A 15633-nucleotide genomic window follows, 5' to 3' on the forward strand; every position below is an offset into this window, starting at 1 on the left:
CGTTCATTATAGTTGAGTCCCAGGCAAGGAACACAATCATGATCTATTTGGTCAAAACAAACTTAAAGGTAGAGTCAGCGATATGAAGTAGATGCACAAAGTAAACAGCATAGTGGGTCAATTTCTACAACAACTAAGAGTGTTGGAGCGCAAGGCTAAACTTCTCTGTGACTAACACGCTGTTAGAGAGTGAAGGGAACCCTTCCACATGGGCAGATACTGTGTGTGACTGTGTGAGAGAGAAGTCAGGCATCTTGCTCATCACAATATCTGTGGTGCTGCTCGTACAACATCATTTAGCTGACTCTACCTTTAAGCTCTCATCCTAGGATCTACCAGAAATCAGGCCCCCAACATCTACAAAACATGGACCAGAACGATGTTGTTTCCTGCTTCCACAAACATTAATTAATATAACACTAATGTCAGATTATGGTATGCTAATGAGTGTCCATTCTGAGACTGTTGATCACTTATATTCATTTTTATTACAAGTCTATTTAAAAATTATTAATTCAATATTCCATGAGATTGTCCATTTTAAATAATACTTTTGACTTCAGGGATTCCTCAGAGCTGTAAGACTTGTGACCATGTTGAGGTAAGTCATAATGTCAATTCTTACTTTTACATACCTGCAAGAGTCAGGCACAGTCTCAAAGCTAGGTGTGTACTGACCAACCATTCATACTGGGATATAGACAGTCCTGTGTTCTGCTTTAGTAATATAAACACAGTCTCAAAGCCAGGTGTGTACTGACCAACCATTCATACTGGGATATAGACAGTCCTGTGTTCTGCTTTAGTAATATAAACACAGTCTCAAAGCCAGGTGTGTACTGACCAACCATTCATACTGGGATATAGACAGTCCTGTGTTCTGCTTTAGTAATATAAACACAGTCTCAAAGCCAGGTGTGTACTGACCAACCATTCATACTGGGATATAGACAGTCCTGTGTTCTGCTTTAGTAATATAAACACAGTCTCAAAGCCAGGTGTGTACTGACCAACCATTCATACTGGGATATAGACAGTCCTGTGTTCTGCTTTAGTAATATAAACACAGTCTCAAAGCCAGCTGTGTACTGACCAACCATTCATACTGGGATATAGACAGTCCTGTGTTCTGCTTTAGTGATATAAACACAGTCTCAAAGCCAGGTGTGTACTGACCAACCATTCATACTGGGATATAGACAGTCCTGTGTTCTTCTTGTAGGCATGCAGGATTTCAGCTGTTGTCATATTTTATCATTCGACAGTTTCATTGATTAAATACATTAGATTAGTTACTTTGGTTAATGGGCCAGTTCCCCAGACACAGATTTAGTCTAGTCCTGGACCTTAAAGATCTTTCTATTGAAACTTCCATTGAGCATGCTTTTTAGTCCAGCACTAGACTCAATCTGTGTCCAGGAAACAGGCCCCATATGTATTACTGACATGCTTGTCCTTGTTCAGGACTCCACACACTGGCTTCAGATTGAACCCTTGACTTCCACTGTCCAGGGAGTGACAATGTTCAGGTAAAATAACTACTTTTAACATTTCATTCCACTTGCTAGTGTATTTCCCCATTACCTTTGGGAATAGTCTTCTAATCCAACCTCTCCATTTGACCATTGACCCTCTCTACCATATCTTGTTGTTGCCCTCAGGCACAGGACACCCAAAGGGAGTTATGAGTGCACAGTGTCTGGGCTCCGCTGGCTGTGTGAGAGAGATGTCATTCTGAAGTATCACTTCAGGAACTGGGAACCCTACAGTCAACTTCTGAAAGACATGCAGTACACACAAGGTGGTCCATTGCTGGACATCACTATGGAGTTAGGTGAACTGGAGGAAGTTCATCTGCCACACTGTGTCTGTTTAGGTAAAACCATATAGAAATAGTATTCAGAAAGACATTTCCATGTAACTGAGTTTCACTTCCTGAATGAATGAATGAATGAATGAATGAACTATTCTGGGAGTTTGAGTTTACTGTGATCTGGTACTGCATATTCTTTGTGTTTTAGATTGATGAATAATACAATATTTGTCTTTCTGTCTCCTTTTTATTGTGTTGTTCAGGGACCAACCCTTCCCTGAGGAATGAGATGAAGATTCTTCATGTAGAGGAACATGGAGTGTCTTTAGAGGAAGTGCATGAGGTCACCAGATTCCATGCTAAGATTCTCCATCCCAAGTTCTCAGTTATCTCTCTGATACTGAGATTACTGTCTTGGAACGTAGATGTCCACTGTGAGCTGATGCTCTATCTGACAGTGAAAAAGGAAACACTAATTCCACGCCTATACCTGTTCCCCAGTAACCCCGGCCAAATACAGGTGAGGTACCTTTATTATAGAGATGACCTTAACTAATCAGTGGTGCAGTTTATGTTGACACTCATTAAATGAAGATAAGTGTGTTGCTAGTTTTCTGAATAATGTTTGAATTAGACTATACATTGACTGGCTGTGTATTCCATGCCTCGTTTCACAGGCTGTGGAACAACAGGAATCAAAGTTTCAAGGGTCTTCAAGGATTCCCATCTCAAGACCAGAGCAGTCCTTCAAACTGAATAGTTCCTTCAGACTGAACATTCCCTGTTCTACCGCCATCAATCCACCGGTACAGTTTTACTAGACTAAGAACATGAATCTGACATTTAAATCACATTTCTAGGCATTGATCTCTCTCGCTCGCTCTCAATTCAATTCAAATGGCTTTATTAGCATGGGAAACATGTTTAAAGCAATTTTTCTCAAAGATCTCTCCCTCTCTCTCCCCCCCCCTCTCTCTCTCTCTCCATCTCCCTCCAGAGGATCCATCTCATACATAGAGACACCACACCAAGCTTTTTCAAAGCGGTTGTGAAAATGACAGGGATTGACATTGAGATGGAGTTATTCAGTGATGATGAGAGGACAGTATGGAAAGAAATTGTATCACGAGGTAGGAGCACATGTCAATCATCACTTTGTACTTTTGTACCAGATGCTATTTATAGTGATATAACCTCATGTTGTTTATCTTTCAGATGAATACGTCTCTGACACCCGTTCAACAAGTAAGTAAACATGAGAGTTACAGTGCAGAAAGTATTCAGACCCCTTGACTTTTCCACATTTTCTTACATTACAGCCTTCTTCTAAAATGGATTCAATTGTTTTTTCCCTCATCAATTTACACAGAATACCCCATATTGACAAAGCAAAAACGGGTTTAGACATTTTTGCAAATGTATAAAAAACGGAAATATCACATTTACATAATTATTCAGACCCTTTACTCAGTACTTTGTTAAAGCACATTTGGTAGCGATTACAGTCTTGAATTCTCTTGGGTATAACGCTACAAGCTTTGCACATCTGTATTTGGGGAGTTTCTCCCATTCTTCTCTGCAGATCCTCTAAAGCTCTGTCAGGTTGGATGGGGAGCGTTGCTGCACAGGTCTCTCCAGAGATGTTTGATCGGGTTCAAGTCCGGGCTCTGGCTGGGCCTCTCATGGACATTCAGAGACTTGTCCCGAAGCCACTCCTGCATTGTCTTGTCTGTGTGCTTCGGGTCGTTGTCCTGTTGGAAGGTGAACCTTGGCCCCAGTCTGAGGTCTTGAGCGCTCTGGAGCAGGTTTACGAAGACACTGAGACACAATATATATTTTGTATTTTTAGATTGATAGAAATTAAATACCTAGGTTATTGTTCTGTTGAAAGGTGAATTCCTCTCCCAGTATCTGGTGTAAAGCAGACTGAAGCAGGTTTTCCTCTGGGATTTTGCCTGTTCTTAGCTCCATCCCGTTTTCTTTTTATCCTGAAAAACTCCCCAGTATTTGCTGATGTCAAGCATACCCATACCATGATGCAGCCACCACCATGCTTGAAAATAAGGAGGCAGTTACTCAGTGATGTGTTGGATTTGCCCCAAACATGAGGCTTTGCATTTAGGCCAAAAAGTGTCTTCCTTCGTAGATGTTTTTTTTTACAGTATTACTTTAGTACCTTGTTCCATATAAGATGCATGTTTTGGAATATTTTTATTCTGTATATTTGTATTCTTCTTTTCACTCTGTCCCTTAAGTCGTTATTATAGAGTCACTATAATGTTGTTGATCCATCCTCAGTTTTCTCCCATCACAGACATTGAACTCTGGAACTGTTTTAAATTCACCAATGCCCTGATGGTAACGTCCCTGAGCAGTTTCCTTCCTGTCCTGCAGCTCAGTTCAGAAGGACGACTGTATCTTTGATGTGTCTGGGTGGTTTAATATGTAATCCACAGCATAATTATTAACTTGACCATACTTAAAGAGATATTAAATGTATGATTTGTTATTGTTACCCATCTACCAATCACTGCCCTTCTTTATGAGGTTTTGAAAAAGATCCCTGGTCTTTGTATATAGTATGTATATAGTTGAATCTGTGCTTAAAATGTGATACTTGACTGAGGGACCTTGCAGATGTTGTATGTATGGGGGACAGGTCCACTTTGACATTACAGAGCATTTTCAGTAGATTGATGACAAAACATTACAATTAAATCCATTTTAATCCCACTATGTAACACAATAGAGAAATCCAAGGGGTATGAATTATTTTGCAAGGCTCTGTATGTTATGTGGAATAGACAATCGTGTCAGCCAGGGTAGGTGTCAATTCCAAATAAATTAGTCAATTCAGGAAGTGAACTGAAATTCCAATTCAATAACTGGAAAAGGGCATCTACTTTCAATGACTTCTCAATAAACAGAATAGTAATTTTATTTATTTTTATTGACTGACTTGAATGTGAATTGACCACAACCCTGGAGTCAGCTCTATTCAATAAATTACTATCAGGGGAATGATAACTGGAGAGACTGTTAGATGTAGAAACAGCTGCTGTTCACCCTAAACACATAATAATTTAATTCACCCCCCTTCAGCATTAACACTCCCTGGGATTCCTGCTGAGGAGTTTCTGAAGAAACACAGGGCTATACTCATTCAGGGAGTCAAAAACCCAATGCCAATAGCAGATGATCTGTCGTCAAAGAGCATGATTGGTGATGAAGAGTACTCCAGAATAAAAGCTGAAACAACTGAACAGGACCGAATGAGAGAACTACTGAATGCAGTCCTCCCTAAAGGACCAGAAGTGACGGGAGCTTGTCTCAAAGCTCTCATTGAACATGAACACCATCTTGTTAAGTACTTGAGTGAATCTAGGTAAGACCGTTTAATTTGATCTCGTCCTTGAATATGTGGAATGATTAAATATAGGTCAAATAAAAACATAGCTACCCAGATCAAAGAGAAAAAGTATTTTTTAGAATGGAAGCATGTTTTTGTGTTGCTGTCTGTAATAAATGACTCTTATCATAGTTCTATCATAGAACCACCATCACATCATTATCTCAGGTGTATCATAGGACCATCATCACATCATTATCTCAGGTGTATCATAGGACCATCATCACATCATTATCTCAGGTGTATCATAGGACCATCATTATCTCAGGTGTATCATAGAACCATCATCACATCATTATCTCAGGTGTATCATAGGATCATCATCACATCATTATCTCAGGTGTATCATAGAACCATCATCACATCATTATCTCAGGTGTATCATAGGATCATCATCACATCATTATCTCAGGTGTATCATAGAACCATCATCACATCATTATCTCAGGTGTATCATAGGATCATCATCACATCATTATCTCAGGTGTATCATAGGACCATCACCACATCATTATCTCAGGTGTATCATAGGACCATCATCACATCATTATCTCAGGTGTATCATAGAACCATCACATCATTATCTCAGGTGTATCATAGGACCATCATTATCTCAGGTGTATCATAGAACCATCATCACATCATTATCTCAGGTGTATCATAGGACCACCATCACATCATTATCTCAGGTGTATCATAGGACCATCATTATCTCAGGTGTATCATAGAACCATCATCACATCATTATCTCAGGTGTATCATAGGACCACCATCACATCATTATCTCAGGTGTATCATAGGACCATCATCACATCATTATCTCAGGTGTATCATAGGACCATCATCACATCATTATCTCAGGTGTATCTCACTCCTCATTCTTCTCCATACTTTCTGATCTCTCTCTTCCCTTCTCCTCCATCCTCTGTCTTGTAGCACCTAATCTGAAGATGCTGAGGCCTGTCTCCTAGTCTGTGGACAAAGACACTTCTTCACCTAATCTGAAGATGCTGAGGCCTGTCTCCTAGTCTGTGGACAAAGACACTTCTTCACCTAATCCGAAGACGCTGAGGCCTGTCTCCTAGTCTGTGGACAAAGACACTTCTTCACCTAATCTGAAGATGCTGAGGCCTGTCTCCTAGTCTGTGGACAAAGACACTTCTTCACCTAATCTGAAGATGCTGAGGCCTGTCTCCTAGTCTGTGGACAAAGACACTTCTTCACCTAATCTGAAGACGCTGAGGCCTGTCTCCTAGTCTGTGGACAAAGACACTTACAATCATTTAAGGGAAATGTTTGTTTGTGCTATTCTTTTAACAAATGTCTGTGTTTTATTAATGTGCTGTTCTATAAAGTAATTTGTGTGTTCATCAAGTGGCTGACTGTACAAATCCTCACTATCAGTAGCTGTAATTTGGCAGTAAGCCCAGACGTTGTTTTGAGAAGGAGATATCTCAGTTTCAAGGTCTCAGCTTAGAGAGAAGAAGCCTGGTGAGGTGTTGGTCTGTTAAATGTTATGAACCAGTATTGGTCTGTTAAATGTTATGAACCAGTACTGGTCGGTCACATGAATGGAACATAACAGTAATGATTCATTAATTATGCTAAATCATGCAAATATAACTTGTCTGTGTATAGCCGTTTACAAGACAACTGCTGGGTCTGACCAGGGAGAGCTCCTGATTGACATGTGTTCTATGGTACATTGAGTTGGGTCTGACCAGGGAAAGCTCCTGATTGGTTGGAACCTCTCCAGCTCGCTGACAATAAACAATGATTCATTTCAGATTGACTTCGAGTGTCTCTGTGTGAAAGAATTTCCACAACATGATATTGAAAACACAATTAAGGGAATGAACTGGAATGTTCTCTTGTCCTATACAGATGGGGAAGCTGGTAGTCAGGCTAGTCAAAGATACACACCATAACGTTGACATCTTGACCAAAGACCTTCCTTATTTTCTTTATGGGAATCAACTCACTCCGTCTGAAGGAAGTGAGGAAATGGACTCACCAAAGGGGATAGCTGAGAGGGCAGAGAAGGCACGTGACCTCATCGACATGGTGTTGAGAAAAGGAACTGAGTCAAGTTCCAGGATGATCAACCTTCTTGGGGAGCTGGACCCCTGTCTTTGTTCACTGCTTCAGATCAACAGTGTTGGAGTACCAACCTAATGGTAGAATGGATAGTAACAGTGTTGGGGTACCATCCTAATGGTAGAATGGATAGTAACAGTGTTGGAGTACCAACCTAATGGTAGAATGGATAGTAACAGTGTTGGGGTACCAACCTAATGGTAGAATGGATAGTAACAGTGTTGGGGTACCAACCTAATGGTAGAATGGATAGTAACAGTGTTGGGGTAACATCGTAATGGTAGAATGGATAGTAACAGTGTTGGAGTACCAACCTAATGGTAGAATGGATAGTAACAGTGTTGGAGTACCAACCTAATGGTAGAATGGATAGTAACAGTGTTGCGGTACTGATGGGGTCAAATTGGGGTCATGATAGGGGCTGCAGCAAATGTTTGATATAGTATAATAATTGATTATTCTTATGTTGTATTAATAGAAGGGGAAGGGTTATAAGACCCCCACTACATTTATAGGGTCCTAGACTACAGATTATCAATATATATGCATTATAAGGTTTAAAATGGTTTCACAGTTCTTTTCTAGTCTCTGCCTCTTATAAAGAAAATGTCTGAGAGATGTGTGAGTTATTGCATGGGGTCTGGGAGAAAGCACTTCAAAGATAAAAACAGAACCCTGCAGGCGAGTAGAAGAGATAAGAGACTCGTCTGACATTCCACTATAAATCAACTTGGGGAGTGGACATTTACTGCTGAGCCCTTAGAAAACACTGGAACTGTTGTCTCTCTCTTGCAAGTGTGTATAGCTGTGTATGCAAGGGCTTGGTCTGATGAGTAGAAGGTAATGACATATGCGGTGACATCCCTAGGGCTGGACTTCGGGCTTAAGTAAAAAGAAACGGAGCATAGAAAAACGGAACCAACAGTACCAACCTAATGGTAGAATGGATAGTAACAGTGTTGGGGTACAAAATACAAAAATAACTGCACAAGTGTTATGGAGACACAGATTACACAAGTGTTGTGTAAAAACGTGTGTGTGTGTGACGACCCTCCCACACTGTCACACCGTGACGACCCTCCCTCTCTGTCACACTGTGACAACCCTCCCGCTCTGTCACTCTGTGACGACCCTCCCGCTCTGTCACACTGTGACGACCCTCCCGCTCTGCCACTCTGTGACGACCCTCCCACTCTGTCTCTCTGTGCCGACCCTCCCGCTCTGCCACTCTGTGACGACCCTCCCGCTCTGCCACTCTGTGACGACCCTCCCGCTCTGTCACACTGTGACGACCCTCCCGCTCTGTCACTCTGTGACGACCCTCCCTCTCTGTCACACTGTGACGACCCTCCCGCTCTGCCACTCTGTGACGACCCTCCCGCTCTGCCACTCTGTGACGACCCTCCCGCTCTGTCACTCTGTGACGACCCTCCCGCTCTGTCACTCTGTGACGACCCTCCCACTCTGTCTGCAGAATTCTTTCTCTTTGATCTTGTATTCTTTAATAGGATGTCGGTGGGCGGAGCCGGAAGGGTCGTCAGGGAAATGGGACACACCTGGGCTCGGCTGTGTCCCGGGGATAAATACACCTTTCCCCCATTCCTTGAGGAGACTCTCTCCACCCAGACACAATGTTGTTTTTGGTTGTGGCATTTTGGGGCTTCGTTGTGTTCATTTGTTTTGGCACCTCTCACAGCCCTCATTATCACCATCTGTGAACACATCCACTACTGACTACACACCACATTGTTACTTGTATATAGTTGACTTTATTTAATAAATATGTTTATCTATATCTCCACATTGTCTCCCTCTTTGTTACGGACTATGAGCCGGTTCATAACAGTGGATCAGAATTAGAATCTGAATCATTTGGACCGGGGAGAACTGATCCTAGATCAACACTCCTATTCAACACCATGGGGTGTATTCACTAGGAAACAGACCTGATCCTAGATTATCACTCCTATTCAACACCATGGGGTGTATTCACTAGGAAACAGACCTGATCCTAGATCAACACTCCTATTCAACACCACGGGGTGTATTCACTAGGAAACAGACCTGATCCTAGATCAACCCTCCTATTCAACACCATGGGGTGTATTCACTAGGAAACAGACCTGATCCTAGATCAACCCTCCTATTCAGCACCATGGGGTGTATTCACTAGGAAACAGACCTGATCCTAGATCAACACTCCTATTCAACACCATGGGGTGTATTCACTAGGAAACAGACCTGATCCTAGATCAACCCTCCTATTCAACACCATGGGGTGTATTCACTACGAAACAGACCTGATCCTAGATCAACCCTCCTATTCAACACCATGTGGTGTATTCACTAGGAAACAGACCTGATCCTAGATCAACCCTCCTATTCAACACCATGGGGTGTATTCACTAGGAAACAGACCTGATCCTAGATTATCACTCCTATTCAACACCATGGGGTGTATTCACTAGGAAACAGACCTGATCCTAGATTATCACTCCTATTCAACAGCATGGGGTGTATTCACTAGGAAACAGACCTGATCCTAGATCAACCCTCCTATTCAACACCATGGGGTGTATTCACTAGGAAACAGACCTGATCCTAGATCAACCCTCCTATTCAACACCATGCGGTGTATTCACTAGGAAACAGACCTGATCCTAGATTATCACTCCTATTCAACAGCATGGGGTGTATTCACTAGGAAACAGACCTGATCCTAGATTATCACTCCTATTCAACAGCATGGGGTGTATTCACTAGGAAACAGACTTTCACGTAGAGTAGGCCAGAAGGCTAAACTGGAAAACCTAAACTCTATCAAAATAAAAAGATGGTGGAGCCGCAAAAGTTATTCTGTGCGTTTATTTACATAGTGATTCCGGAACAAAAACAACAGTACTGCCATCAAACATATACCTTATGGGACAGCTAAAAACAATGCTGCCCCATCCACAGCTCAATCCAAAATGCCTCTCCATGAACTGGAAGAGAGGCTATTTTTTTGGAGGGCTAGCCCCTCCCCTCAGAACAATTAACACTAATTAATTAAGCAATTACCTATTCAAACCTTCATTTTCCGTTTAACTAAACATACTAAGGTATATACATTGCAACACGTTTTTTTATGAAACAATATCACAATATAGCATTTACAAAATTACATCACTACTGAGAGTGTCTTTCAATATGGTCATTTACATTCATATAAAAGGCTTTGTGCATTGTATGGATTTTAGAGCTCTCATAAATAAACGTTTTGACCATTGTTGGCTGGGTCTCCATCTGCTTCATTCAACCAGAATCTTCCACACTCTGGTGGGGCAGACTGAGTAGTTTAATTGAAGTTCGGTTTAAGAACATTGATAACTTAATTCCCGTAACAATTTGGTCCTTCGAGCCGGATTCCAAAATCTGTCCCTCTCTTCCTAAGGTAACACGCCAAAAACTTTGCACGGGCGGGTCATTGACTCTTAAATTAAAGACCTGTCCCCTGAAATTGGGGTTCCATAACAGTCCGGTAAATATCTAGGGTCGACAGAAACGGTGACGGAATCCAACCAACATTGCTTTTCCCAGCCTACAAGACGAAGGTCAATAAACCTTTATTTACAAATTTGGGGGAATGGTTTAAGATATCTTGGACTTAATGTTCTAAATACTTGGAATTTACCAATAATAGGAGCTTAGTTATTCTACACAGATTCACTAAGGTGTTTTTACTTTGTGAATTAACAAAATTGATAAGGGAGCAGGTCCGCGAAGACCTGAGGTACATGTGCACTACCATAAATAAAACTAGCTTAATTAACCTGTTATGGATAGGGGGCAGTATTTTCACGGCCGGATAAAAAACGTACCCGATTTAATCTGATTATTACTCCTGCCCAGAAACTAGAATATGCATATAATTATTAGCTTTGGATAGAACACACTCCAAAGTTTCTAAAACTGTTTGAATGATGTCTGTGAGTATAACAGAACTCATTTGGCAGGCCAAATCCTGAGAAGATTCTGTACAGGAAGTACCCTGTCTGACCATTTCTTGCCCTTCTTGATTATCTCTATCCATTACAGAGGATCTCTGCTGTTACGTGACACTTCCTACGGCTCCCATGGGATCTCAGAAGGTGGCAAAAAGCTGAATCGTGGCTTTGCAGGCTCTGGCTGAAAAACATTAGCGCGTTTGGATAGTGGCCAGTAACAATACTATGAGACTCAGGCTCGTGCACGAGAGGATAGCATGCTTTTATTTTCTCTCTCTTTGTACGCTTACACGCTTTCCCGGTTGGAATATTATCGCTTTTTTTCGAGAAAAATGGCCTGTTAACCTGTTTGGTATAGGGGGCAGTATTGAGAATTTTGGAAAAAATATGTTCCCATTTTTAACTGCCTCCTACACCAACTCAGAAGCTAGAATATGCATATTATTGTTCAGGTTTGGATAGAAAACACTCTGAATTTTCTAAAACTGTTTGAATGGTGTCTGTGAGTATAACAGAACTCCTATGGCAGGCAAAAACCTGACAAGGTTTCAAGCAGGAAGTACCCTGTCTGACAAGGAGTCGTGCGTCTTACCTCTTTTTATTGAAAAGTAAGGATCTTAGCTGTAACGTGACAATTCCCAGGGCTCCAATAGGCTCTCAGAGCCCGCGAAATAACTGAAGGTTTACGAGGGAACCTCAGGTTGAAACATATTATCGCCTTTTGTAAGTGGATGCTCGGAGGACCTTTCAATGATGCGCGTGCATGAGTCGCTTCTGAGGAGAAATTTTATTCGGCTGTTTAGGCTCAATGCATACTCCCGGTCGGAATATTATCACTTCTCTACGACATAAATGGCATAAAAATTGGTTTTAAACAGCGGTTGACATGCTTCGAAGTACGGTAATGGAATATTTAGACATTTTTGACACGCCAATGCGCCATGCGCGACACCGCGAAAAAGCATTCTAGAACTCACGAACAAAACGTCGCTGTTTGGATATAACGATGGATTATTTGGGACCAAACCAACATTTGTTATTGAAGTAGAAGTCCTGGCAGTGTATTCTGATGAAGAACAAGCAAGGTAAGAACATCTTTCTTATAGGAAATGTGATTTTGGTGGATGCTGACCTGGGTGGGTATCTAAATAGCTAGCCCTGTAATGCCGGGCTATGTACTTAGATTATTGCAAAATGTGCTTCATCCGAAAAGCTATTTTAAAATCGGACATATCGAGTGCATAGAGGGGTAATGTATCTATAATTCTTAAAATAATTGTTATGCTTTTTGTGAACGTTTATCGTGAGTAATTTAGCAAACTGTTAGTAAATTCACCGGAAGTTTGCGGTGGTTATGCTTTTTCTGAACGTCACATGCTAATGTAAAAAGCTGGTTTTTGATATAAATATGAACTTGATTGAACAGACATGCATGTATTGTATAACACAATGTCCTAGGTGTGTCATCTGATGAAGATTATAAAAGGTTAGTGCTGCATTTAGCTGTGGTTTGGGTTTATGTGACATGATATGCTAGCTTGAAAAATGGGTGTCTGATTTTTTCTGGCTGGGTACTCTGCTAACATAATCTAATGTTTTGCTTTTGTTGTAAAGCCTTTTTGAAATCGGACAGTGGGGTTAGATTAACGAGATTCTTGTCTTTAAATAGCTGTGAAATAGTCATATGTTTGAGAAATTGAAGTTATAGCATTTCTAATGATTCAAAAATCGCGCCACTGGATTTCAGTGGCTGTTACGTAGGTGGGACGAGTTCGTCCCACATGTACTAGAGAGGTTAACGAATGGCAAATTAACCATAGATCCGAATCAAGAGACATACCTAAATAAAGTCCTAAATTGAGGAGAGGAGAGGCTATAAAATAGGTTTAGTGAGATAGGACGGTAATTCTATGCGAACAAGATAACTGAAATGGTCAATTAACAAGAGTGAGTTAACCATAGATGCGATTCAAAAGACAACACTGAAATAAAGTCCAAAAAGGAGGAGAGGCGAGAGCATTAAATTAAACAAGACGAGGTAAATTACTTATAGATCCAAATTAACAGATTGGAATTAAACAAAACAAGGTAAGATAATCATACATCCAAATTAGTAGTCATAATAGAACAAAACCAGGTTAAAGTGAAAAGCAAATACACATAGATCGTGAGCATAGAGTGGTAGCACCCACATAGAGAGGAGTGACAAAATTCTAGATTGTGAGAAGAAGACACATAGATTGTGATACACATAGATGTTTTAAATTGAATTAGAGTTTTAATATAATTGTTATGCTTTTTGTGAACGTTTATCGTGAGTAATTTAGTAAATTGTTAGTAAATTTGCCGGAAGTTTGCGGGGGGTATGCTACTTCTGAACGTCACATGCTAATGTAAAAAGCTGTTTTTTGATATAAATATGAACTTGATTGAACAAAACATGCATGTATTGTATAACATAATGTCCTAGGTGTCATCTGATGAAGATCATCAAAGGTTAGTGCTGCATTTCGCTGTCTTCTGTTTTTTTGTGACATTATATGCTAGCTTGAAAAATGGGTGTCTGATTATTTCTGGCTGGGTACTCTGCTGACATAATCTAATGTTTTGCTTTCGTTGTAAAGCCTTTTTGAAATCGGACAGTGTGGTTAGATTAACGAAAGTCTTGTCTTTAAATAGCTGTAAAATAGTCATATGTTTGAGAAATTGAAGTAATAGCATTTCAAAGGTATTTGAAAATCACGCCACAGGATTCAACTGGCTATTACGTAGGTGGGACGAATTCGTCCCGCCGGTCCTAGAGAAGTTAATAATAACGGTAGAAAGCACTCACATAGAGATTAATAGTAAGTACACACAAATTGTGAGAAAAGCATAATAACAATGATAGTTATTGGATAACCATGGGTGGCAAATCCTCAAAGGAGGTGCAGGAATTAACGGGAGATGAGCGATACATGGAGTTAAATGTTATAAAATAAATATTTATTTCGGTCCAATGTGGAGAAGGAAGTATGAATTTGATGGAAGTTTGGATGTAGAAAAGTTGGGACTAATGATCAGAAAGATACATAAGGTATGTTGGGACAAGACAGGGAAACAGCAGGTCAAGGGTTAGATATAGCCAGGGTGTGGCTGTCTGAAGCCCGGAGAAGAAGGCAAGAAGGCAAGTGTAGAGAAAGAGAGAGAGAAGGTTTGAAGAAGGATATCAGCAGGGGGAAGACAAAAAAGGATGTGCGTGTGAGATAGGGTTATTGCCCAGTTAAAAGTCATAAGTTCGGTAACTCGTATATGTGTGAGACCTTATAACTTATCAAAAGTCACAATAGTAATTATTCCTAAATTCTGAGAAAGAGAAAAAGAGAGAGGCAGAGTAAACGGGAGCAAGGTTAAGGAGAGTAATCGCAGGCGAAAAGCTTAGACAATTACATTAAGGCTATGTTCTGGAAATTGTATCGGTAGTACGTGCCTAATTTTATGACTACAGACATTTAGAAATAGGGTTGTTTGCGAGGAGTCTCCATCAGTTCAATAGCACGTTGGTGGTTCAGCGGTAGAATTCTCGACTGCCAGGCGGGAGGCTCTGGTTTGTTTCTCAGCCTATGCATCAGTGGATTAAAATTTGAGGTGCTGATTGTCATTCAACTGTTGGTATATTTTGCCTGGAAAGATAAGGTTGTTAGTGGTTGTTTAAGATATAAACCGAACGTTTTGATAGCTTGTTTAGTTTAAATTGAAGAAACAGTTACCTAAATCTAATGAATTATAATGAGAGGATAGGTGACTGCGATAGAATAGCACCGACCAAAATGTGTTTTTATTTGAAAGGAGTTTTATTAAGTATTTTGTGAATGTGGCGATTTACATGGTACATTTAGAGTCGTAGACATTTCATAAGTGTGAAGCCGAAAGAGAGGAGAAAGTTGTAACATACAGTGGGGAGAACAAGTATTTGATACACTGCTGATTTTGCAGGTTTTGCTACTTACAAAGCATGTAGAGGTCTGTAGTTTTTTTTCATAGGTACACTTCAACTGTGAGAGATGAATCTAAAACAAAAATCCAGAAAATCACATTGTATGATTTTTAAGTAATTAATTTGCATTTTATTGCACACACATATGGAATCTTAGAAGTTATACACACATAGAATCGTTGAAGGAAGGGCAGACGGAGAAGTTCTCCCCCACACTGCTGAAACCTTGAGGGTTGGGGAGTATCAGGAAGGAAGGAGGGGGGCCAGGAGGAGAAGATAGGAAGAGAATTTAGTTTGGTTTGCTTAGCTTTAGGATATTAATTCATGGAGCGACTATCGGCTCCATTGGCAT

General features: G+C 40.5%; 1 protein-coding gene across 1 annotated transcript; it reads left to right on the plus strand.

Annotated features, from left to right (window-relative positions):
* The first annotated feature begins 1309 nt into the window (after positions 1 to 1309).
* LOC115189428 (nacht, lrr and pyd domains-containing protein 1b-like) lies at positions 1310 to 6207 on the plus strand. The gene is made up of 8 exons (XM_029748056.1): positions 1310 to 1529; positions 1662 to 1876; positions 2077 to 2333; positions 2491 to 2619; positions 2811 to 2943; positions 3029 to 3058; positions 4916 to 5198; positions 6159 to 6207. Exons 1-8 carry the CDS (start codon positions 1381 to 1383, stop codon positions 6163 to 6165), a joined length of 1203 nt encoding a protein of 400 aa, XP_029603916.1. The 5' UTR covers positions 1310 to 1380; the 3' UTR covers positions 6166 to 6207.
* The last annotated feature ends 9426 nt before the right edge of the window (positions 6208 to 15633 follow it).

Source organism: Salmo trutta, unplaced genomic scaffold (genome assembly GCF_901001165.1).
Source record: "Salmo trutta unplaced genomic scaffold, fSalTru1.1, whole genome shotgun sequence".
NCBI classification, from domain to species: Eukaryota; Metazoa; Chordata; class Actinopteri; order Salmoniformes; family Salmonidae; genus Salmo; species Salmo trutta.

Coding starts and splice junctions, on each gene's coding strand:
- LOC115189428 (XM_029748056.1), top strand. CDS start 1,381: ATGCTTTTTAGTCCAGCACTAGACTCAATCTGTGTCCAGGAAACAGGC. Junction 1,530..1,661: donor CAGGGAGTGACAATGTTCAG/GTAAAATAACTA, acceptor TGTTGCCCTCAG/GCACAGGACACCCAAAGGGA. Junction 2,944..3,028: donor GAAAGAAATTGTATCACGAG/GTAGGAGCACAT, acceptor TTTATCTTTCAG/ATGAATACGTCTCTGACACC.